This window comes from Pongo pygmaeus, chromosome 1 (genome assembly GCF_028885625.2).
Source record: "Pongo pygmaeus isolate AG05252 chromosome 1, NHGRI_mPonPyg2-v2.0_pri, whole genome shotgun sequence".
NCBI classification, from domain to species: Eukaryota; Metazoa; Chordata; class Mammalia; order Primates; family Hominidae; genus Pongo; species Pongo pygmaeus.
The window spans coordinates 17,457,835-17,483,326 of record NC_072373.2 but is presented as its reverse complement, the minus strand read 5'-3'; the positions used below and the strand labels follow the sequence as shown (position 1 = coordinate 17,483,326).

The window sequence follows — 25,492 nt, the reverse complement described above, 5'->3', positions numbered from 1 at the left end:
TGGTAACTGAGTGACTTTTTTGCCACCACAAGGATCTTTTTTTTTCTAGTTTCTGATATATTTTTCTTACTTTTTTTTTTATCCTTTACTGAGGCCCATGAGGCTTCTGCTTACTACCAAGTCCCAAAACCAATGCCTCGATTTTAGGATTTTGTTACAACAGTATCCCATATCCAGATACCAAAATCTGTTTTCATTATCTATTGCTGCATAATAAAAAAAAGTCACTTTAAGACGTAATGACTTAAAATATTACCAGTTATTTATTTTGCCCATGGAAATACAATTTGGGCAGGGGTTGGCAGGGACAGCTAGGGTGGCTCAACTGGGGTGGGAGAATCCACACCCAAGATGGTGCATACATATGGTCTGGCTGTTGAGTGCTCTCTCTGTGGGCCTCTCTATAGGCAGCTTGGCTTCCTTACAACATGGCTGCTAGGTTCCAAGAGCGAGTGTCACAAGAGAAAGGAAATGGAAATTTCTTATTGTTCAGGTCTGAATTCAGAAACTGGTATGCATTTCTATTAATGTGTAATAAGTGACTCCTCAAACTTCATGGCTTGAAACAGCAAACCTTTATCTCTCACAGTCTCTGAGAGACAGGAGTCCAGAGTGACTTAGCTTGGTGGCTCTGACTCGGGGTTTCATAAGGTTGCTATTAAGACACACTTTCGAGCTGCAGTCATCTAAAGGCTTGGCTGGGGCTGAAAGATCTGCTTCCAAACTCATGCATGTGTTGTTAACAGACGGCTTCAGTTCCTTGCCACAAGAGCTGTGCCATAGGACCTCTTGCAACATAGCAGCTGATTTCCTCAGAGCCAGTGATCTGAGGGAGAGAGAGCAAATAAGACAGAAGCCACAGATGCCAGGTGCGGTGGCTCACGCCTGTAATCCCAGCACTTTGGGAGGCTGAGGTGGGCGGATCACAAGGTCAGGAGATCGAGACCATCCTGGCTAACACGGTGAAACCCTGTCTCTACTAAAAATACAAAAAATTAGCTAGGCGTCGTGGCAGGCGCCTGCAGTCCCAGCTACTCGGGAGGCTGAGGCAGAAGAATGGCATGAACCTGGGAAGCGGAGCTTGCGGTGAGCCAATATTGCGCCACTGCACTCCAGCCTGGGTGACAGAGCAAGACTCTGTCTCAAAAAAAAAAAAAAAAAAAAAAAAAAAAGCCACAGTGTCTTGTTAGGACTTAGCCTTCAAAGTCACACAGCATCACTTCTGCTTAGTGACTAGAAGCAAGTCACTAAGTTCAGTTCAGCCCACAGGCAAGGGGAAGGAAACAGGTTTTACCCCAAAGGAGGAGTATTAAAGAATTTGGTGGGCATATTTTTATAACCACTGCAGTGTTACTTCCATTGTGTTTTATTGGTCCAGCATTCCTGGTGTGCTGATTCAAGGGAAGGGCCATTATAACAAGTCTCAATAGGAGGTGTGTCAAAGAGTTTCAGTGCCATGCTCTAAAAAGTGCCACAGTGTTTATTGAGACAGAAGGATTTTGAGAACTGAAGACCTGGACAGAGAGCTTTTCAGTCAGAGGAAATGGCCTGTTCCATTTATTTACTGAAAAGAAAAATATCATGGAGCATCTACGAAGTGTCAGATCTGGTTCTAGGTACTGAGGATGCAGTAGAGAACAGGACAAGATCCCCCTTCCTTTTTTTTTTTGAGACAAGGTGTTGCTCTGTTACCCAGGCTGGAGTGCAGAGGTGAGATCATAGTTTACTACAGTCTTGAATTCCTGGGCTCAAGCCATCCTTAGCCGTAGCCTCTGGGGTCACAGGATTATAGGCATGAGCTCCTGGCTCAATGTCTCTTCTTTTTTGATAGCTGTGTTCTCCCATTGGCCACAGTGGAGTGGAGCTAGATATGCCTGGGCTGAATGTGGAGGAAAAGCTCAGCTATTTCTTCAGGAGGAAGAGTAGTCTAGATTGGCCCAGGTATAGGATTAGTATTGTGGTAGCTCTTCAGAGTTGGTTAGGACCAGGATACACAGAGCTCTGGATTGTAGGCTAAGGATAAGAGCATTTTAGGAGCGATTACAATGTTTTCGAGGAGTAGTGACATGACTAAAACCAGACTTTAGGAAGCGTAATCCGGCCATGTTGTACACAGAGGGATGGATGTGGTAACACCTCGGGAGTCATGGAATTGACTAAGATGTTAGAAATGAAAAAAGGAAGAAAAGTAGGCTAGTATAGGAAATCTACTACAGATAGGTAATTATTGATTTTTGGAAGAACCATGATGATATTAATATATCCAGTTGAGTGTGGTGTAATACACATTAAGAAAAGTAATTTAGAAAGCCCATCATTTCTCTCCCTTTTCACTGACCTGTACACACCTTAAATGTGTTTTGGTCACCTCTTTTCTTTCCATTCTCTATTTCTGTTTCAATTTTCCTGTTCAGCAGAGAATAGTTTAGTTTAAAGCAGATAGCAAGAGTGGATTCTGTTGTTACTGTCCTTCCTAGACATATCAGTCAGTTCTCACACTGCTGTAAAGAAATACCTGAGGCTGGGTAATTTATAAAGAAAGGAGGTTTAATTGGCTTATGATTCTGCAAATTGTACAGGAAGCGTGGCAGCATCTGCTTGGCTTCTAGAGAGGCCTCAGGAAACTTAACAATCATGGTGGGATGTGAAGGGGAAACCAGCACTTCACATGGCCAGAGCAGGAGGAGGGGGGTGGGGGAGGTGCCACACACTTTTAAGTAGCCAGACCTTGTGATAACTCACTATCGCAACAACATCACCAAGGGGGATGGTGCTACATCATTAATGAGAAACTGCCCCTATGATCTAATCAGTTTCCACTGGGTCCCACCTCCAGCATTGAGGATTACATTTCAACATGAGACTTGGATGAGGACACAGATCCAAGCCATATCACCAGAGAAGGAAAGTACAGCCCTGAGCTCTATGCATACTGACTTAGAGGAAGAAACTCACCAGGGCGGAGAGATTTCTCAGTTTCTAAGTGCAGGGGCCATACAGTTAGTAGAGAGAAACTTGGGCTTTGGAATCTGAGAAGCGTGTGTTCAAGTGCAGCTTTATCATGACTTGGCTGAATGATCTTGGGCAAGTTATTTAACCTTTTCAGGTCTTGTTTCTTCATCTATAAAATGGAGCTAATAATAATATTGCCTATCACATTAGGTTGTTGTAAGAATTAAGTGAGGTAGTGAATTAGAATAATGTGGTACATCAGTATATTAATACACGAGATAATAAATATATGAATGTGACGTCTCTTTCCACAGAGTGAATACATGCTTAGCTAGTGATTGTTAGCCATGCATCTGAGTTGGGGGAGACCCAGCCAGGAGGTGACTCTCTGAGTGACACTGAGGTGTCACTCAGTGCTACAGGTTCCCAGCCAGTGTACCTGTAGTAAAAGGGCAGCAGTGGCATCCATACCTCTTAATCCAAGGCAGCTTTGGCCTCAGTGCCTGTGCAGTCTCCTGACTGGCCAACTAGGCTGGGCCACTTGTCAATGGGGAGGATTCATTTTTTTGTTTGGTTTTCAGCTCCGAGTTCAAAAGCCTGGGAGACCTCCTGGCTTCTCTCCCAGAGCTGGGTCACATATTGTTAACCTGGGCCCTGGAGGTCTGATCAGTGTCCTGGCTGGATCCAGTGCAGTAAGAGAAGCCAAGGAGAAGAGAGTCTTCCAAGGCCTGAAGCAGGTCTGACCTAACTGCCCAATGTAGGAGGTTTGCCCTGGGACAAACTGAGGTCCTGCAGGGTTCAAGGGTGAAAGGCCTTTTCTCCCAGGAGGCAGCCCCAGACCCACCTTGCTGAACTGGCTGCCTGGAAAGGAAGTGAGAGCGAAGATCTCAAAAAAGAGCAGCTCTTTAACCTCTGTGCTGCTCTCACTGAACACTCCCGCCCTCTGCCCAGGACTTGATGGGTTTAGCCCTGGCCGTGGGGCAGAGCGAAGGGAAAGCGTCGGTGCCCTCTAGGGCCGAGAGTGTGGCACTACAGCAAGTGTGTGGTGGGTGCGGCTGACTTGTGCTCTGTGACTACTACCCATCCCCATCAGAAACCTGGGCCTGTTTCCTTCTCTGGAATGGTGCTGGGACTTTCCAAACCATGGACCCGTAGCGATGAGAGTTGGTGTCTTGAGTCTGCGTCCACCGTCTGCATGCCATGCTTGCCTTCCCACTGCTGGGGGCCCTCAACCCTCCTCCAGTTCCCATGTCTAAGACTTAGCAACAAGCATCCTTACTGTGTGTTGGACTGTGGGTCTGCACCATTCTGAGGCACGGTCCTATATTGGGCCCTAACTCTATCGGTGTTCGTTGACCTGGCTGGTATCACAGTCCTCATCTGGAACGGGGCCAGCCAAGCTCTGGCCACTCCCTTGCCCTGGGACGAAGGCTCAGCCCCTGAGGCCCGGCGAGTAGTCAAGGCTGGCTCTCTGATGCCTGGCTGCTCTGATGCTGGCATCCTGCATGCACTTCCAGCTCCAGCCTTGTCCTGCTCAAATTACCCCTCATTATTGATCTGGTCCATCTGTTGAGTCACCCTCCAATTTTTTTCTTCCACTTTGTTTAATGCCTGGCACTCAAAAGACAGCCAGTAGAAGTATTTGTTTTTCAAAAAATGGAGCCTCATTCATTGGTTGCTGATCCCTAGAATCTGTTGTTTTCATACCTCCTTCACTTGTTAGGATTTTCGTCTCCTGCCCTGACTTCAGTGGGTATGTCTGGTTTTAAGCCCCGGTCCTCCTTCTCATAGGATCCATCCTCTGTCAGGTGATTGGAGCTGGCTGATATTCCAGCTTCTGGACGCTGGAAGCCAGCAGCAGTAGCTGCCTGGGTGACAGCCTCATTGTGTGTTGGCAGGCTTCTCACTCACCTTTTTTAATAAATTGGACCTGAAAATCTTGAAGCTAAACAAACACAGCCCTGCTATTTTGGCACAAGATGAAGGCCAGTCTTCAGTAGTCTATAAAAGCTGTGAAAAAAACTTTTAAAAGAGAATTATATCCAGGGCACCCAAGCTGCTTCCAGATGCCAGAGGCAGCCCTGCATTTAATAATATGCTTGCTGGAATCCCTTTAAAATGGTAGATGTTGGCCATCTTTTTCTTTTTTCTTTGCATTCCTGACAGAAGGACTTCCAATGTATGGCCCCAGTATTATTCCCTGTATGTTTTAGAGAAGCTCTAAATTCCTGTAGCCGTCCAACTTACGTTTTTCACTCAGACTGCGTGTTAGGATCATCTGGGGAAATTTAAAAATACTGGTACCCAGGCAGCACCAAATTCCTTCGGTCAGAATCTCTAGGGATTGTTCCTGAATATGGGAACCGTCATAAACAGTTTCCAGGTGGTTTTAATGTCCTGTGAGGGCTAGAACCACTGTACCAGCGAGAGGAGAGCTGGCCTGCCCTGCTCACTGCTGGCAGATGGACTCTTGAGTCACATCTTTGCACACCCAGAAGCTCCAGGCCCAACGTGCACCGTGGGTAAGTAGCTGCAACTGCAACCTGGCCTTGGCCTGGAAGCACATCTTGTAGGATCGCTGATCTTACTCTCCCCTGGCCTTCTCCTTGTCCTGGAAGATGTGCCTGAGGCTGAGAGACTTCCTTGTTTAATTCATCTAGCTGTCTGTTCTGAGAGCCCCCAGCTGAACTGAGGTTCCAGTCCCAGAGCAGCTAGCAACCTGCCCTAAGGAGAAATGAAGGGGAGATGGACATGGTATTTACTGCGTGCCTTTCATAGGATGCTTCTTTTACCTGGTAGATGGCCCAATGCTTAGTTGTCTGACCTGTGACCAGGGGCTCCTCGCCTGGGAAACTTGTTTATATGTCTTTGTGGCTCTTGCCTTTCCTGTGTTCAGTTTATGCCTACCTGCTCATTGCTCTGGCACTGGGAGCCCAACCTTGTGCTCTCTTGGGCGTCCCAGGTAAAACCTGGCCTGGGGCATCCCCTGGTTCTTCAGATTGAAGGTGCAAAGGCAATATACACCACAGTAGGAAACAAATTCAAAAAGTGTAATTTACAGATCCTGGGCAGGGAGGGCACAGAGAGTTGGGAGGGCAGTCCTTTGTCCCTGGGCCACTCCAGATAGGAATGAAGCGTCATGCAGAGAGAGAGAAACAAGGCACATGGCAACTAGCAGTGTGTATAGGGAGTAGAGTCTGGGCCACTGTAAGTTTTCAGGCAAATGTGTGAATGGCCTGTTTAAAGGAAGCAGTGGGGAAGGAGGGAGCCCAGTCTGCTAGTCAGGGGAGATGCCTCTAAGTTTTTATCTCTCCGCTGGCTTGAGCCATTGGGTGTGGTTTTCTTCTAATGCCTGGGCAGCTGTGTCGTTCCCGTTAGAGTCACCACATGATTCTAATTGCCTTAGAATTTATAGGAACCAGTTGGCAGCCCAACAAGTGGGCTCCTCTGGCCAATGAGGGAGCCTTCCCAGGACTTCCCAGTTCTGGGTGAGGGAATCTTCCCAGGACAGGCAGAGACCTCTGCCTGGTTATTAGATTGGCCGTCTTTGGTCTCACCTCAGTTTGGATATATATATATATATTTTTTATCTCACCTGCCCCCTTGTTATCTGCTTCCAAGAAGCAAACAGCTCAAATAATTATTTATTTTAAAATAACATAAGAGGATGTCTCTGATACTCTAAAAGCCTTTTTTTTGAAAAAAAAAAAAAAAAAAAAAAGGATGGTTCTATCCAATTTGGCATTTCATTTATAGAGAATAAAAACTATCTATACCCGAAATGTATTCATTGCACACAACTGTATTTGAATGGCAGCTTGAAATCTTCTCTCCTAACTGATACTTTTGGGGACAATAAGAACATTTAGACAATAAACTAGATTTTCTAGATAAACACAAAATGCGTGAATTTCACACATCCAGTAATGAAAGTAGTTTTTTCCTTAAATTTAGAAACAAGGATTTAAATTTCCCTCTTCTTCTGAATGAATATTTGGCACCCACCCAATAAATATATATCATTTTAAATTTTCTTGAGGAAATATCCTTTTCTTGCATAATTAATTTAAAGGAAATTAAATTGACCATGTCAGTTGTCAAACAAGGAAAAGTAAGAATTTTGCTTATTTGTTATTAATTTTATTTACAATAGTATTTAAAGGTAACTTTGTAAAATAACCCCTAATGATATAATCTAAAATAAAATAGATTGTATTTAAATCACTTTTTTATTATATACCAAGAAAAACTATTGAATGATTAAAACATTCTTAAGTGGGTTCTTAACATTGTGTGGAACTGGAAAGAGCAGTTCAGATCACAGAGGCATGGGCACTGTGTTCTAAGTGGTCACTGCACTGATTCAGAACAGCAGGGGCTGGCTCTGTACTGGGGTGGGTGGGTGCTCAAGGCCAGACCTACACAGCGCTCCTGTGTCTGCAGCTGTGGGGAAGCAGGAGAAACAGTGACGATGGTCCAGGAGAGGCCACTTAACGTATGGCAGAGAAACAAAATTCAGGGTACAGACAGTGGCTGGGAGCGTCAACGCAATCGCTTTCTTTCTTTCCTATTTTCCCTCTTTCTAAAACAGTCTATGATTTAGATCAGTGGCTGCAGGAGGGAGACAAGAGACCCAATAAAGATGTTTTCAAAGATGATGCCTATCTGGTGTGAAAAGAAATGAAGACCTACCCAGTGAGAATAAGCAAAAGCTATTATGCAGAGCTTGCTACAGCAAGGGAGTCAGACACCATCATTTGCAATTTGGCAGAGACTCAAAGGTGGGCAGACGAGTGGGAGAGCTTTATAGTGGAAAAAGGCGAAGGCTTCAGGTGTGCCCTGATTGGAGATTATCGATGTGGGGAAGCTGGAGGCAGCTCACTAGAAGCGAACATCCTGTGTGCTTGGTTAGGGGAGCATATTTGGCTTTCTCTGTTGGGTCCTAAGTTGGAATCGGGGACAAAAATTAGGGAAGCCATCAGTTATTAATCCAGTCCTGAACATTTTGGGCCAATTGTTACAGAAGTTATTATTTAGCTTCCTGGATAGTTACTAGAGAGCAATTTGGCTTCCAGCAGGTCTGACTTAGAGCAGGCCGGCTTCTGGGGTTGCTTTTTGTAGGTAGGAGTATTGTTTTCTGGGAAAGTTGCTGCACCTTGTGGATCAGAATTTCATCTTTTGATATGGCCTGGCTGTTGTCCGGTTGTATGTTTAGTCTGTCATCAGGCACCACATTTTCTCAAGCGGTTGGAAAGTTCTGTGTGTCCAGTGTTATCTTCCCCTCGTATTCTATGAAATATATGGCTGTCTGAAATGTTCGACGTGCAAAGCCAGCCATGGGGATCTGCTCACAGGAAATGCTTTTGGCTATCTCAGGAAGTCATGGTGATTGGAAGAAATGCACAACCCTGACAGAAAATGGCAAATTCTAGCTGAAGGGACCTCCAGGGAGAAGGGGTGTGGGGAGAGGAGCAGTTGGCTGGGGCTTGTTGGCTGCCTCCGTTGTCCTTTGGTTCAGCCAGCCCAGGCTCACAGCAGATATCCTTGACCTCACCAAGGGAAGGCTCTGAAAGACAAAGGAAGATCTTGATCTTGCTTAACTGTGCACTTGAGCTTGCAGTTCCTTGAAAGATCTGGTGTCACACAAGACAAATTATGCAGCACTCTACTATTTCTGGAGTTTGATCATTCTCAGCACTGGCTTTATTTCTTTTTTTCCACGAAAGAAGTATAGTTCAAATGTGGATAGGTGAAAGTAGATAATCTTAGGAGGATTGTTACAAACTGCAATGTCCATGAGTTTATGAAAGTGCCATGTGTGTGAGGGGTACCCCAGGTGAGAGGCCTGAGGATCGGGCAGGTGAAAGGGCCCATGTGGGCACCATGTGCTCTCTCACTTTAGTGATGATTTCTACCCAGGTATTGACTAAGTCACTATTGACGTGAGATCAGAAGAAACAAGTTCAAGTTCAGCAATCTCGCATGGGATCTTAGAACTCTGAAACTTTGTGACCTTCACAAGGTCACCTCTGGGTCTAGATTTTTTCACTGGAAATCAAGGACAATCATTAAGAGACTCCCCTTTCTGGATTTTTGGGAAGATTAAATGATACAATCCATGTAATGAGAGCATTGTAATCTCTAAAATCAAATTCTCAAATAATGACCTCAGGTGAAGGAAGAACTGTTCAAAATGCCCGAGGTACTATGAAGTACAGAGGGCGGGTATTTTTTTTTTTTAAGGGATGGGGTCTTGCTCTGTTGCTCAGGCTAGAGTGCAGTGGTATAATCAAGACTCACTGCCACCTCAAGCTCCTGGGCTCAAGTGATCTTCTCACCTCAGCCTCCCAAGTAGCTAGGACTAAAGGTGCATACCACCATGCCTGGCTAATTTTTAATTTTTTTTGTAGAGATGGGGGTCTTGCTATGTTGCCCAGGCTGGTCTCCAGCTCCTCAAGCTATCTTCCCTTCTTGGCTTGCCAAAGTGCTGGGATTACAGGTATAAGCCACCACACCTGGCTGATATTTGAATTCAGAGACGCTGAGGATAAGTAATGTTAGAACAGAGTGGGTAAAGTCAGCTTCAGCATAAATTGTGTTTATTTAATTTAAACACAATTTAAATTTTGTGTTTTGGCTATCTCAGGAAGTCATGGTGACTGGAAGAAATGCACAACCCTGACAGAAAATGGCAAATTCTAGCTGAATTTTAAATTGTGTTATTTGCAGAATAAAATATGTTGACAAGTGCTTTAAAAAACCTGTGAGAATACCCAGGTTTCATTCCCTTGTTGAAGAGCAGGCGGGCACAGCTATATTGGGATGCCATAGGTGGCATATTCTTCTCCACACACATCCTCCTTGGCATTTAGAAAGGGCCCGTGAAAGTTGTGAAGATTCAGGTCACAGATCTCTGATGGGACTTTCTTCAGGTATCAGCATTGACTTTCCAAATTTTCATCACTGAGCTTCTGACCAATTTCAGCAGTCAGAGAGGTCTGCATCAAGCAAGGTCTTGGTCTAAGCCTCATGGGATTAGATCTAAGGTCAAAATGCCTATAAAATATTAATCAAGGGCATTGTAGCATTTTCTCATGGCTTGGGTTTTGATATGAATGGTCTCTTTGGGAATTCACACTCATTCTGCTCTTTTAAAACGTTCACTTTTATCACTGTGCATTTTCCCAAGCCTTATTCCTCAGGATCAAAGAAAGGGCCCAGGCTTTAATTAATGATCTTTCCTATGTTTTACCAAGGGCACTGGTCTCTAGAGCTTGCAATGGGTTGCAAGGGATTAGAGGGTGTATTTGCAGCAAAACTTTTGTACCAGCACTCGCTCTGTATATGTAGTCTCTTCCAATTTGTTTTTAGAGATCTTTTCTTTCTGACTGTTTGTAGGAGGAAATGGCACGCTGTGGCATATTCTGCCTGGTGTCTCTGGAGGCATAGTTGGTGCCCATCCCACTTTTTATTAACTCTCTTGGTTGAAAACAGCCCAGAAGACGTGTTGGGACTTCATAAGCACAGCCTAAGGAGGGACATTGGAAGGTACAACATTGTACATGTGGCCACCCTGCCCCAACGCAGTCATACCTCTGTGCTGGTCCTCCTGCGAGCTCCCCAGAGCGTGGGGTCCCTTGAGGTTCTTTGTGGCATGCGGTAGGGGGCTTGATCCTCAGCTTCCTTGACTTGGCCATTGTTCAGGATGGAAATTACCAATCCAGGAAAAGTTTTATTTGAGGTTACTGTTTACAGCTTGAAGCTCATGGAAGTGCAGTCTGCTCTCCTGTGGACTTTGCGGGTTTTTCCTAAATGGGTCCAACCCATCAGCTTGGCATTTGGGGCACTATTGTTTTGAAGCAACTTCCTTGTGAGTTTAGTCTCAGCTCTTACCCCCTGCCCATTGCTCTCTAACCAGGGTTCCTATTTCTTCTTTTGGGACTCTTATATTCTTCCCTCCTGAAACTTGCGTCAGTCTCTCCTTCTGGGATAATCTCTCTTCTCGACCTCTCCTAGTATTTGCTTTTTCTTTGGAAGGCACCTTATCCCCTTTATTTTATGGTAACTTCCTGGAGAGCAGGAGCAGTACTTGTTCTCTTTTATGTTTGTCATGTTGCTTTAAACAGTGAGAGACAAACACCTGAGTCTCAGTAGGGTCTTTATTCCAATCACGGCATTGGAAACTATGGACTTCAGTGACAGATGTTATGTGCTAGGTTTCAGAATGCCTTTAAGGTGGGAAAACATTTTGTATCATTTTCAACATTTGTATCAGTTTGAAATCTGCCTGCTAAGTAACAATAAAGAAGCTAGCAACATAATTTATGTTTAAAAGGAGGTGTTCTGGGGTGATGTTCGAGTTGGAAACTTGCCCTATGGTTTATTGCACTGTGATCTTCAGCAAGATATTTTAGTTCTCCAGATTTCCACTTTCCCAATTGTAAAAAGAGATAACAATATGAATTTCGGTGAACATAAAAAGCACCCATTATTTTATATATTACAAAGAAAGAAAAATTGCTGTCAATTAAGCAGTTACAGTGCTTTCTATGGTTTAGAATTTTTATCTTATACTTACTGATATAGCTCTTTTAGATGTATTTAGGCTTTTGAAAAATCACATATCACTCATTAAAAAGGAAAATAAATTGGTTAAGGTTTTCCTTGGCATCTTCTTATTCAGTCTGAGTCTTTTGAAACACATTTGGACTCAACGTTGTCGAGGTTCATGTTTCCCCACACATCATCATCCTCTGAACCATTGAAGTTGTTGGGAGGCAACTTTTCTCCCCCAAGAATAAAGTGTTTTCTGTAGGATTGTCTGCCAAACTGCTAACACCTTTCTTCAAGTTTTGAATGCTGGTGCTTTCCCAGTCTTACAAATCCACATCAACACAAGATTTTCAGGCAACAGCCAGTACGCAGATGGTCCTAAAATAGTTTGTACATTGAAACACCAGGGGGTTGCAGATGGTCAGCCAGGCCAGGGAAAACAATCCAGTTATAACCACTGCATCCTGACTACTTCCTGGCTGATGGTGATTGTAGGACACATCCCTGTTTCAGAGATGTTAAAATGTAAAATAATAATAATAATAATATAAGATATAACCTGTTTCCTAAAGTTGTGATGACATTTAAAGGTGAGAAAGTTTGTAGCTATTATTGTGATTATGGTTACCATAAATTCTTAGAAAGCACAGTGGGGTTTTCTAATTAACACTAACTAATTTATGGGACACTCATTAATGTTATATATTTATTTATTCAATGTTCATGCTTAAAAATTTCTTAATTTTTCGTCTTTTTAATTGAGGTATGGTTTATATTCAATGGAATGCACAGGTCTTAAGTGTTTACAGTTCTTGAATTTTGACACCTGTGTTATGAACAGCCCTACCAAGAGATAGAACATTTTCATCACTCAAGAAACAACACCCTGTATTGTCCCAGTCATCATCGTTCCTTCTCTGTTCTGATATCTTCTACCATGGATTAATTTTGCCTGTTCTAGAACTTAATGGAATCATGTGGCACTACTCTTTTGCATCTTTTCTAAAGACACGTACATGTTGGCTGGGCGCAGTGGCTCACGCCTGTAATCCCAGCACTTTGGAAGGCCGAGGCGGGTAGATCACGAGGTCAGGAGTTTGAGAACAGCCTGGCCAACATGGTAAAACCCCGTCTCTACTAAAAAATAGAAAAATTAACTGGGCGTGGTGGTGGGCACTTGTAATCCTAGCTACTTGGGAGGCTGAGGCAGGAGAATCATTTGAAACTGGAAGGCGGAGGTTGCAGTGAGCTGAGATCGCACCACTGCACTCCAGCCTGGGCAACAAGAGTGAAACTCTGTCTCAAAAAAAAAAAAAAAAAAAAAAAAAAAAAAAAGACACATACATGTTGCTGCATGTATGAAGAGTTTGTTTCTTTTTATTGCTGAGTAGTCTTTCATTGCATAGCTATAGTATTATTTTTGCATTTTCCTGCTGATGGACATTTAGGTTGCTTCCAGTATGGGGCTGGCTCTCAGGCATAAGACACTATGAACATTTATTTGAGTGCAAATATTTTTGATGACATGTTTTCATTTCTTTTGTGTAAATGCCTGAAAGTAGAATTATTGGATTAAAGGGTAGGTATACATTGAACTTTATGAGAAACTGGCAGAACTTTTCTTGAAGGGACCATTTTACATGCGTGAGAGTTCCAGTTGCTCCATACCCTTGTGAATGTTGACATTTTTAGTTTAGTTAATTTGAAACATTTGAGTGGGCTTGTAGTGGAATATTTATGGTTTTAATTTTTCTTTTTTTAATGATTAATGATGTCAAATGTTTTTTCATATGCTTATTGACCATTTGTGTGTCTACTTTGTAAAATGCCTGTTAAGTCATTTGCCCATTTTTCAATGGTACCATTTGTGTTTTAATTGTCAAGTTGTAGTATTCAAGTCCTTGTCAGTTAAACATAATGCAATGATTTTCTCCAAGTCGGTGACTTGTCGTCTCATTTTTTAGTTGTGTCTTTTGATGAGGAGAAGTTTTTAATTTTGATAAAGCCCATTTATCCTTTTTAAAATAGGTTGTGTTTTCTGTATCTTATCTGAAGTTCTTGCCTACTCCAAAGTCAATCAAATATTTATATTTTTTTGTAGAGGCTTTATAGTTTTAACTTTTACATTTAGGCCTGTGATCCACCTCTAATTAAATTTTTGTGTGATTTGAGGTATGAATCAAGGTTAATATTTTTTCCATGTAGATAGCTAGTTGTTCCAGCACCATTTATTGAAAATACTTTCTTTTCCTCATTGACTTGCTTTGGCACTTTCGTTGGCTGTATATGTGTAAATCCACTCCTGGACTGTTTATTCTATTCCATTGATCTGTTTATCTATCTATATGCAATGCCATATTACCTTGATTTATAGTGGCTTTAGCATTAGTCTTGAAACCAAGACTCACTTTTTAAGGATTGCTTTGGTCGTCCTCCTCCTCCTCCTTCTTCTTCTTTCTTCCTATTCTTCATTCTTCTTCTTCTTCTCCTTCCTTCCCTCCCTCCCTCTTTCTCCTCCTCCTCCTCCTTCTTCTTCTTTCTTCCTGTTCTTCATTCTTCTTCTTCTTCTCCTTCCTTCCCTCCCTCCCTCTTTCTCCTCCTCCTCCTCCTTCTTCTTCTTTCTTCCTCTTCTTCTTTGAGGTGGGGCCTCGCTATGTTGCCCAGACAAGAGTGTAGTGCTGTTCAAAAGTGCAATCATAGTGCACTACAGCCTCAAACTCATGGGCTCATCCTTCTAGATTTTATTTATTTATTTAGATATGGAGTCTCACTCTGTTGCTCAAGCTGGAGTGCAGTGGCAGGATCTCAGCTCGCTGCAACCTACGCCTCCTGGATTTAAGTGATTCTCCTGCCTCAGCCTCTTGAGTAGCTGGGATTGTAGGTGCTTACCACTGTGCCAGATTAATTTTTATATTTTTAGTAGAGATAGGGTTTCGCCATGTTGGCCAGGCTGGTCTTGAACACCTGACCTCAAGGGACCCACCACCTTGGCCTCCCAAAGTGCTGGGATTACAGGTGTGAACCACCAAGCCCAGCTCACTCTCAGATGTTTTAGAATAAGCACATAAATTTCTACAAAAGAACCTCATAAAATTTTGATTGAAATTGTATTAAATCAATGAATCAATATGGGGAAAATTGAAATCTTACCAATATTGAACTTCCAGTGTATGTATACAGTGTATCTTTTAAATTATTTGTCTTTAATTTGTCTCAGCAGTTTTTGAAAAATAGTTTTCACTGTAGAGCTCTTGCACATATTTAAAGAAGGTATCCCTTAGTATTATGAGATTTAAAATATTTTGTAAATTGTATTTTAAAAAAATCATCTTCTAGTTTTTTGTTATTTAGACATAAGATTGATTTTTGTATACTGACCTTGTATCCTGCAATCTTGCTACATTTAATTTACCATATATTTTTCTCAGTGCTTTACAGAATTTCTTGTTTATTCTTGTAACTACCTATGAGTCAGGTGTTATTGCAATTATATTTTATAAGAAATTTGCCCCAGATGTGCTAATTTTCTTGCTCCAGGTCACAAAATTTGAGTAACAGGGGAGGAATTTAATTTAGGTCAACTCTGATTATATGGCCCAGTCCCTTCCCACACTGCTATAATATGTCATCTCTTTGACATTTGTATATTATTTGAATGGAGTGACACATTGTGGTTTCTCTGGATTCCACTGGGACATTTTTGTGTCATCATACTTTACGGGAGATGGCTTCACCAATGGAACTCCTAAAACGGACATAACAAGAATAAAGTGATAAAAAAGACTGGTGATTTTTCCAGTTTAAGGAGAGCAATATTTTTCCAGGTTCTTTCCCCAGAGGACTGCTAAGGAAATTGTACTTAATCTCAAAGTGCAGTTTCTTTGCCCATGCTGTGAATGTACATTAGCTGCTGCTAGATCTTCCATGTGTGCGGATGCTGTAAAGCTTGTTTTCCCTCCTTCTCTCCCACAATGTGCTGTAGGAAACCATTTCTGTATGGCTAAAGACCTCACCGAGGAGATTAGATCATTAACATCAGAGAGAGAAGGGCTGGAGGGACTCCTCAGCAAGCTGTTGGTATTGAGTTCCAGGAATGTCAAAAAGCTGGGAAGTGTTAAAGAAGATTACGACAGACTGAGAAGAGAAGTGGAGCACCAGGAGACTGCCTATGGTAGGTAGTGCACAACTGTTTCCCGGCGAGATATTGATGATATTTGTTGTGTTTTGTGGCCAGGCAGGATGTTCTGTGCTTTATGTGAACGTCACTGTGAAGAGTGTCATGGAGCACATGGCCCTTTTCCTTGGGGACATTTTTGGCAGGCGCCTTGGCAAACTGAATGGAATTACTTGTCAGCTTTTGTTTTCATATTCACATGTGACGTCTTTTCTTTTTCTGTTCCCCATCTCACCCTCTGTTTGCTAATAGCCTTGTTATTATTCAGAGCAATCTCTCCCTTGGCAAGGTCTTGAGCATTTTCTTTGTGTGACAATTATCTTCCTTTTGTCCCTTGGCTCCATCTCCTAGTCTGCACAATCATAGACTAAATCAGACTGATCTGAGAAAATTGAGGGAAGACCATAAAGTGGCTCTTCTATGTGTGGACTTTCCTGAGAGCTTCTTTCCCCAGGAAGGATGATGTAGAAGATGTGAATGCTGCCTTAGCCAAAGTGTCTGCTTGTCAGAGGAGTTCAAGTGTTCCTGTGTTTTTTCCTTTTCCAGTTGTTAAGAGTAACTGAGCTTACTCTGAGATTTGCACCCAGAGGGATGGTCTCAGAAGATGCTGGTTCAGTGCAAATTGAGATAGTAAAAACATATTTCTTAAAAAATGGTTCCTAAATAAGTGTCCTTTACTAAAACAAATGAAAGAAATATATATATGAATAAATGGCTATATTTTACAAAGTATGCTTATTTAAGAAGAAATAAGAAAAAAACAGGGCTGATAGGAACCAGATTTGAAATAGGGCTTTTGTAAATATTCCGTAAATTGAAGTAAATGAAGAGTAGTATTTGTAAGCTAGATTGAGAAATGTAAAATCAGCCAGCTGAAGTTAAGTGCATCAGTTCGGGATGAATAAATTTTCTTTTAAAATGCCTATCAATTTGTGTAGAGAGAGGTTTCTTCATAGAGATATTTGAATCAAAGAGTATGTTCAGTAGTTATTCTGTCTTCTTTGTAATGAATACCCTTAAGCTGGCTTAACAACTCAGTACTTACCTTTTTTCTTTTCATTCTTAAAGGTCAAGCCTTGTTTTTGCCATATATGTAACTAGAGGCAGTATGTTTGAGGCTAAATAACTGTAGTACTAAGGAATGACAACATGCTCACCCAAGACACCACAGCCTAGTTTACTCTGTCATGATAGGAATGAGGATTGTACATTTGAAGTAGGTTTCTGCTATTGATTTTTTAAATGTATAAACAATGGAAACTATGGAATTTCTCATGTTATCACCACATAATTTTTTGTCACAAAATGAAGAATATATTATATCCAAGAATAAAGAGGAAGTGAACAAATTTGAGCAAATTTAGTCCAGCAATATTTTCACTGGAATAGTTGAGCCCTTGAAAGCCATTAATATCTCTTTTTAAAAAAAGAACCATGCAATATTTTTGAATCTCATCATTGTCACTTCACTAAGTATTTTCACAATGATGAATAAAACATAAACAAATGGAATGAGAGATTGTTACCATGGATGATTCTAAATTGCAGATGGCTCATTACTGTTGTGAAGCCTCTCTTTATGTTTTCACACTTGGATTTTTCTGGATCAGCCACCCTTTCCCTATACATTGATTTACACGTGCTTAATTTTTTTTTAACCAATTTGAGGTGAGTTGGCTTTAGGTGAACCAAATTAATAATCTAGGGTTGAGAGTGTGGGAAACAAATAAATAATGAATTCCTGAATATATTGAAGCTTTTATTTATTAAAATGTGATAAAACTGGGCCAAAGTCCATATTCAGCTTTTTTTGTGTTTTGAGGGTTAAAAATTCAGAGGGAGCTCTGTGTTCAAGTTTAAATGTAGAGGAAGTACAAAGGAGAGTGTGCTTATGCACATACACATATGCATGCATGTACCATGACTCTTTTTAGCCTTAGAGAATGAAACCATTTAAGAAATGAGCAATATGTAGTATTCTTAAAAAAGATTTTGATTTCCAACAATAGTTGTGGAATGCAGCATTCAGGGGAAAAAGGCAACTCACGGATGATCAAGCCACCCTGCTTGTCAGGAACCCAGACTCTTCTATTTTGTTCTTCTCTGCCCCGCAACATGTGCCATTCAGTCCAACCTGGCTGACCCAGCCACATGCATGTCCAAGTCCAGAAAAAAACAAAGAAGGAAGAGAGCTCACCTATCCCCTTTAAGTACCCTTTTAGAAATCTGTACACATCTCTGCTACGGCCACATCCCTGTGACCTTAACCTTGTTATGTGGTAACAGCTACTTGCAAGAGGGGCTGGGAGCCGTCCTTACCCTGGGCAGCAATGTGCCCCACTAAAGTGCTGAATTCTGTTTCCGTAGCAAAAGGGGAGATTTGCAGTCTTAGGGAACAATTAGCAGTGTCTCTCATACAGAGACCTCTTAATGATGTGAAGTGTATCTCTAATGATGCACCTGAGATGAATTTGCTGCATGCATCACTTAAAATATCATTGTATCTTGTGTCTCTGGCTAGATTGTGAGTCCACTGAGGTCAGAACATTGTTCTTAGGTTTCACTGTACTGCTTTGGTGTCCAGCATGATGTCTTTTAAAATAGTAAATATACTATATCATCAATATTTGTTCATTTACTGGCGCCAGATGTTAAAATGACACATGAATGAGTCCTCGCTTCCTGCATTTTAGATTGCAGATCCGGACCTTGAATCGTCTGCTTCTTTATTCATTTTCCAAATTAATGAGGGTAGTGATAAGTTGTCTTTCTTGGAAGGCGCTTGAGTTGTCTGAGTTGGATATTCAGTTTGGAGTGTCAGCAGATAGAACAGTACGGGATAGAAAAGGAACTGAAATATGCCAAGGTACTCAAGGGCAAAGGGAGACAGACCTCATCACCAAATCCGTTGGCTTTTGTCGCCAAGACACAATCTCTATAAAGAGATGATAAAGAAGTGTGCTTTAACTCCTGTCAGCTGTTCTTGAGACTTCAGGATAACACATTTGAATTCGGAGCAATGTTAAGTGCAGTGAAATAGAAGGAAAAGCTAAATCTATCTTCCAAGCCTTGAATATTTATGGAAATTAACTATAAACATTTAATTATTGTGGATTCCAATGTGTGTGTTTATTTAAAGAAGGGTGGAATGAAAAAAATCAGCAACTTTTACAGTTTGCTACATCTGCTTTTTTTTTTTTTTTGAGACAGAGTTTTGCTCTTGTCACCCAGGCTGGAGTGTAATGGTGCGATCTCTGCTCACTGCAACCTCCGTCTCCCAGGTTCAAGCGATTCTCCTGCCTCAGCCTCCCAGGTAGCTGGGATTATAGGCCAGCTAATTTTTGTATTTTTTTAGTAGTGACGGGGTTTCACCATGTTGGCCAGGCTGGTCTCAAACTCCTGACCTCAGGTGATCCACCTGCTTAGGCCTCCCAAAGTGCTGGGATTGCAAGCGTGAGCCACTGCGCCCGGCCTACAACTGCTTTTCAAGAAAAAAGGACAGCCCTCAGATTTACGCAACAGTTTTTCACCATCCCTTGTGTATAAATTGGTAATCTGTATTGTACTTTATTAATATTGTTGATTTCACACTGTAACTCAGCTATAAAGGAAACCGACGTCAAGGGGAGAGATTTAATCACAGAATAATCAGGACTAGAATTTTAAATAGGACATCATTAGCATGTTAATGAATTTTCCCACCTTATGCCAGTTGCCTGAGTGGAAAAGATACTGCAGATGTAGCTCAAAAATCTGGCTGGTTCCCTGGCCCAGTGAGCTGTCAGGAATCTGTGTAGGGTGATTCATAAGCTAAGTGAAGGGATTCCAAGTGAGAATACCAAGCAGCAAGATTTTGTTTTTCTGAGAACGATGGCTAACTGTGCCCAGCCGAAACTCATTTGTCTTTCGGTGAGCAAGAGGGGAATGGGAGGCAGAGAAGGGGCAGTTGAAGGGCAATGAGGTTGGAGTAGAGGCACCTTTCCGATTACAGTTTGGGGTTAGGACCTTTTGCTTTAGATAGAAAAGTTATAAGTTCACAATGACAAGATCTTGCCCTAATTCTTGGCACAATCTCATAATTTTTGAGCTTGAAATAGCTAATGAAAGGAAGCATGAGTGTCTTAGTCCATCTGCGTTGCTGTAGAGGAATACCTGAGGCTGGGTCATTTATAAAGAAAAGGGAATTCTTTGGCTCACAGTTTTGCAGGCTGTCTAAGAAGCATAGTGCCAACATGTGCTTCTGGTGAGGGCCTGAGGCTGCTTCCACTCGTGGCAGAAGATGAAGGGGAGCTGGCGTGGGCAGATCACTGGTGAGAGAGGAAGCGAAAAGGGAGAGAGAAGGGACATGGCACACTCTTTTTAACAACCAGCTCTCCCAGAAACTAATAGAGTGAGAACTCACTCATTGATGACCAAGCTATTCATGAGGGATCTGCCCCCACAACCCAGATACCTCCCATTAGGCTCCACCTTCAACACTGGGGATCAAATTTCAACATAAGGTTTGGAGGTCAAAGAAAAGAAACTATAGCAGTGACAGATTATACTGAGATATCGGTTTAACTCTGAAGTTCCTGGATGCAGCTACTTGCAGAATTTCACTTCACACCTATTAAGAAAAGTCTTTTAGTTTAGAAGTCCTGTGAGTTACAAGTTCTGCATATATAGGCAGTAATTATTTTTTCCACATATATCAGATATATGTAGAAGAAACATTGATGAAAAAGTAGAACAAAATAATAAAATCTATGGGTCTCTTTTATTGGCAGGGAGAGGGAGGAAATGGAGAACCGGGACAATACATATAACAAAGATAAAAACAATAAAATTAACAAACAACAATAAAATTTAAAAATGAAGACAGAAGAAAATGCCGATGTCAAGTGTTAATTATTTGGTTGAGAATATGATGTGATAATGAACTTCCTAGAAGTCAGAGCAAAAAAGACAGTTGAAGCATCATCCTTCTTCCTCATAAGCACCTGGAAAAGCACAGAGTTTTTTGGGAATTCAGAGTGATGCTAAATTCTTCAAGACAATTCTCTTGAAAGCATAGTGGAAAGTCCTCCTGAACAGATTTATAACACATGCAGAAAGCTCTTTTACTTGTATTATTATTTTTTACAACTTTTTATTTTAGGTTCAGAAATACATGTGCAGGTTCTTTATATAGGTAAATTGCATGTCATCGGGGTTTGGTGTCCAGAATATTTTATCACCCAGGTGATAAGCATGTTATCCGATGGTTGTGACCAACTACCTCTAGGAAAAAACATGTTAGGGGATCCCTTCAAAGCAGGAGGGACTGTGGACAGGAAAGACTGAAACCACATACACGTTTTAGATATGTAGGTATGTACAGTTTTTCCCACAGAAAGATCCAGTTTTTCAGCAGATTTTTAAAGGGGTCATTCTAAGATTCCTCAAATTTTAAGAAACATTAAGGTATTAAACTATGGAGGTGAATTAGGGCTTGGGCTAGTGAAGTTTAATATGGCATCTTCCAATTTCTGACATTATTCCGAGATGTAACTTAGTACCTAAAAAGTGGCTGGAGAACATATCCTGTAGACTCACCAAATGTCACTTCTTTCCTCTGAGCTTTGGCTAAGACCTATGTATAAGACAACTTAGCTCTGTGGGCCAGAACGGTGATAGTGCTCTTGGTAACAGAGGGCCAAGCCGTCTGCTTTGGAACCAGATGAGTGTTGCAGTGCTATGTGGCAAGAAATGTAGATGTTTATATGGGAAATAGATATGTGTCTGCCTTTCCAATTTTGAAATCTTCGGTCATTTAGATTAAAAAAATATGTCAAATAGGATCTTTTGGTAGAAATAAAAAAAATTCAAAATCTTTTCCCTCAGGTTTTTCTGATAGGCTGAGGTTTTAAATCTCTAATCATTTATCTTTGATTTGCCTTACTGATTACTTTATCACTTTATCAGGACCCTGATTAAATCTGTTTGTGTTTTTAATTTCTCTCCATTTTTTCATTTCCAATTACATCCTTGCATCACTATTAAGGTGATTATTTCCCTTCAGCCATTTTTGCCTGTGAATTTCTAAGCTTGAAATTTGCAACTAACTTTCTCCCTCCTTTATTAAGTCACTGTGATAATTCTTTTGGGAGGCATCCCCATACAGTGGAAAAAGCCTAGATTAGGATGTAGGGGGCGTCAGTTTAATCTCAGTCCTGCCCTTCCCTAATCATCTGCATAGCACCTGATATATATAACATCAGAATGTGAGGCTCAATGAATGAATAATCTTCAGCAAGTCACTGAATTTTATCTGAGTCTCAATTGCTTCATATATAATACTGTAGAACCAGATCCTGAAGTTGCATTTCCATCCATCCATCCATCCATCCATCCATCCTTTCCACAAGCATTTATTGAGTACTTAGAATATGCTAGGCACTGTGGCAGGCCCTCATGGTCCAGAGATGAATTAGATAGTCCCTGCGGCTACTGAGTTCCCTTTTAACTCTAGCCCCTTGTATGTGAATTTCCATAATTCAGTTTATACTTTGTCCATTTATTTTTTTGCTCTCAGCTACTTTTGATCTCCTTTTCCCACTTTTATACATATATATTTTTAGAAGTCCCTACTATTATTACATCTTTTTTACTTGTCTCTCCACTTGTTTCTATACTCCCTTAAAATACGTAAGTCACATACCCCCTGGGTGGAAATACAATGATGTTTTCAATTATATTTCATACCAAATTGCAACAGGCAGTTTTTTTTTAACATGCTAATTCGTTTAGAGCAGAAACTTGACTCTATGTAATAGGGTGGGTACAGGTGTCTCTTAAATATCTGCCAGATTTTCTGCTTTGTAGATTATTCTTACTAATCAGTGCCTATTAGAGTCTCTTTGTACATTTCATATGGATTCTGGGCTTTGATAATGTTGGTAGACACATGTACTCACACACACTCATATAATTTCCTGAAGATTAAGCTAAGAATGACGGTAAGTGGAACTTCATGATCTTAAAGAAGAGCCTACTTGCCATGTTTTGGGTGAGGGGATTATTTTTTGCATGGGGACCCTACCATGTATTGCAGAACATTTCACATCCCTGGTCATTGCCTGCATCCAACTCTTCTTCCCACCCCCATTTTTCAATGCCCCCAGGTAGGAGTGGTACCACCCTCAGTTAACTGCACAACTTCAGCATAATGCTTTATGTTTTAGTATCATCCCTATGATTTGAAAATATATTGTCATGATCATTAGAACTTACCTGGAATTAATAAAACCAAATTCTGTTATTCACATTATCTTTCATATAGATCCTTAGAGGTTTAAATATAAGTTCTTTGTAGATTTCTTCTTCCATTGCTCTTTACTGTGTATATTCAGTATGTATCTCTTGGGCACAGATTTCTGTATGCACGGATGAGCTACAGCTATTGTGGATTTAATGTTTTCTTTGAAGGAAAGGAATGATCCCTTGTATGAAGTCATCCTCTTTTTAGTAACAAAGACTTACCCCTTTCTTTTTGTTTCTCAAGCACTTGAGAACTAAGCACTGTGCTAAGACTTGACATACTTTAGTCATCTCATCCTCTGGACCACTGTGGTACCGGCTCCACTGGAATCTCTGTTTTACCGATGAAGAAGCTGAGGTTTAGGAAGGATCCTGCCACAGAGCCTTCAGGGGGCAAGGCCACCATCTGAATCCTTCTTACCTGCCATTTTACCTTTGACATTGCTTTATGTTATTTATGAACTTGATTCCTAATGTCAGTCTCTCTATCCATCCTGCAACCTCATCACCCTACCTAAATACCACACTCATAGATTCATAATTACAAAACAAAAGTCTACAAAAAGTCATCTGTTGATGATGTTGAACATCCTGAAAAGACGGGTATTTTTTTTTTCATTTTTGAAGTTTTCAAGCACCCTCCCTATATTTTGTGCCTGAGATGACGATCCACTATCTGCCATGTTGTTATAGCAGATGGATAATTTAACTCAGTGGTAGGAGGTTCTATACGTTATCACCCTATGAAACTCATATCTTTTGTATGAAAACCTCAGTTCTTTATTTTTGAAGGGTGACTAGGAGAAACTTGGCATACTACCATAAATCAGAGAGAAGTTGAACTATAGCAATTTAATTGGATACATATTTGTTGACTTCAAACCAGTTTTTTGTATATTTTCAAAGAACTGTTGCTAGTTCTGCTTCCTGTTCTAAACTGCTGAAATGTCAATGTTTTCCTTTGTATTCCTATAAGTGAATGCATTGGTTATTAGACTGATACATTACTCAGTTTCTGGTAAAGAAGTAGTTAGAAGCCCTGTTTGCTTTTAAGAATTTACTAATTTGTCATCCTTTTGATTACAAGGAATTCAATTTGCAACATGTGATGCCAATCTTTCTAGGTTTCTTTTGAGTGAGTTTTGAACTTTAGTTAAATAAAACAACTTTTTTTTTTTTTTTTTTTTTAGATAGAGTCTCAGTCTATTGTGAAGGCTGGAGTGCAGTGGCGTGATCTTGGCTCACTGCAACCTCCACCTCCCGGGTTCAGGCAATTCTCTGCCTCAGCCTCCCGAATAGCTGGGATTACAGGCGCCTGCCACCATGTCTGGCTAATTTTTTGTATTTTTAGTAGAGACGGGGTTTCACCATCCTGGCCGGGCTGGTCTTGAACTCCTGACCTCGTGATCCACCTGCCTCGGCCCCCTAAAGGGCTGAGATTACAGGCATGAGCCACTGCGCCCAGCATAAATAAAACAACATTTAAACTATTATATAATTTAGGATTTTCAGGAATGAAGGTTGATTCTTTATAAACCAAATTTGATTTTGTGAGGTTTTGCAGAATTTAATTTTACTTGGCTAAATATCACATCTTTTATGTGGTCACAGTTTTTTCAATGATTAATTTGGTAAGAAATATTTTGTTTTCCTTCTTGGCATTATCATGAGTTATGGCTTCCTGTACACACTCCTGCCATTTTAGCTGTGTACTTTTTCTTTGAAGCTGCCATATGTTAACAACCCAAGAGAGATAGTATTTACTGGAGAGATCATCACTTGTTGCTAATTTGATTTTTCAGATTCTCTGAGCTCTTATAAAAGAGAGAGAGTATGCTGATGAATGTTTTCGTGTCCTGACTGCTTTGAGGAGCTAGTGTTTGCTGCCCTGGGCCCTTAGTCCTGTTATGTTTTGGACTTGGGGATGGCCACTCTGTCTAATCCACTTTCCATTGAGGCTTTTCTGTAAGTGGGGAGGGCTGGATCACTGTAGGGGTGGACAACCCTGAGTGAATGCACTGCAATTTAATATTTATGGCCAGTACAGAAACCATCAAGAATTGCTTAAGGATTTACTGACTTGGCATCATCAAAAATTTATGAGGCAGGCATGCTCATGTTCCACAAGCCTGCGTAGTCATAGAATGTCGTTTTATTTTTCTTTTGACATTATACTTTCTGGAGTCTTAATAACTCATTAAAAACTGATGACACACTTTGCTTTTTGGTTTAATTATAACCAAATTTTATTTGCCAAAATGATGTTTAATTTTTGGTGTATTAACCCATTATGAATATCTCTCTTTTCCTATGTTTACCGTGACTGCTTTACACTTCAAGTCTCCCCAAATCTGATATTTTCCTTCCCCAAGAAAGAACCAAATGCAATTATATTATAATTGCATGGTCTGTCAATGAATGGAGGTCTGTCTGGTTTGGACAAGGTGACTGAAATCTTGGGCTTCTTTTTAACTCTGAACTGGATCCAGCATTCGACTTTGGTTCATATGTACCAATTATGTTGGGTGAGAC

General features: G+C 41.0%; 1 protein-coding gene across 4 annotated transcripts in view; it reads left to right on the top strand.

The window, feature by feature from the left end:
• DISC1 (DISC1 scaffold protein) overlaps nucleotides 1–25,492 on the top strand; it is a 418,421-nt gene that overhangs the window by 181,644 nt on the left and 211,285 nt on the right. For all 4 annotated transcript variants that reach the window (XM_054446009.2, XM_054445963.2, XM_054445979.2 and 1 more), the window contains exon 9: nucleotides 15,488–15,676. In XM_054446009.2, the coding sequence (XP_054301984.1) occupies nucleotides 15,488–15,676 (189 nt within the window). The remainder of the gene's footprint in view (nucleotides 1–15,487; nucleotides 15,677–25,492) is intronic.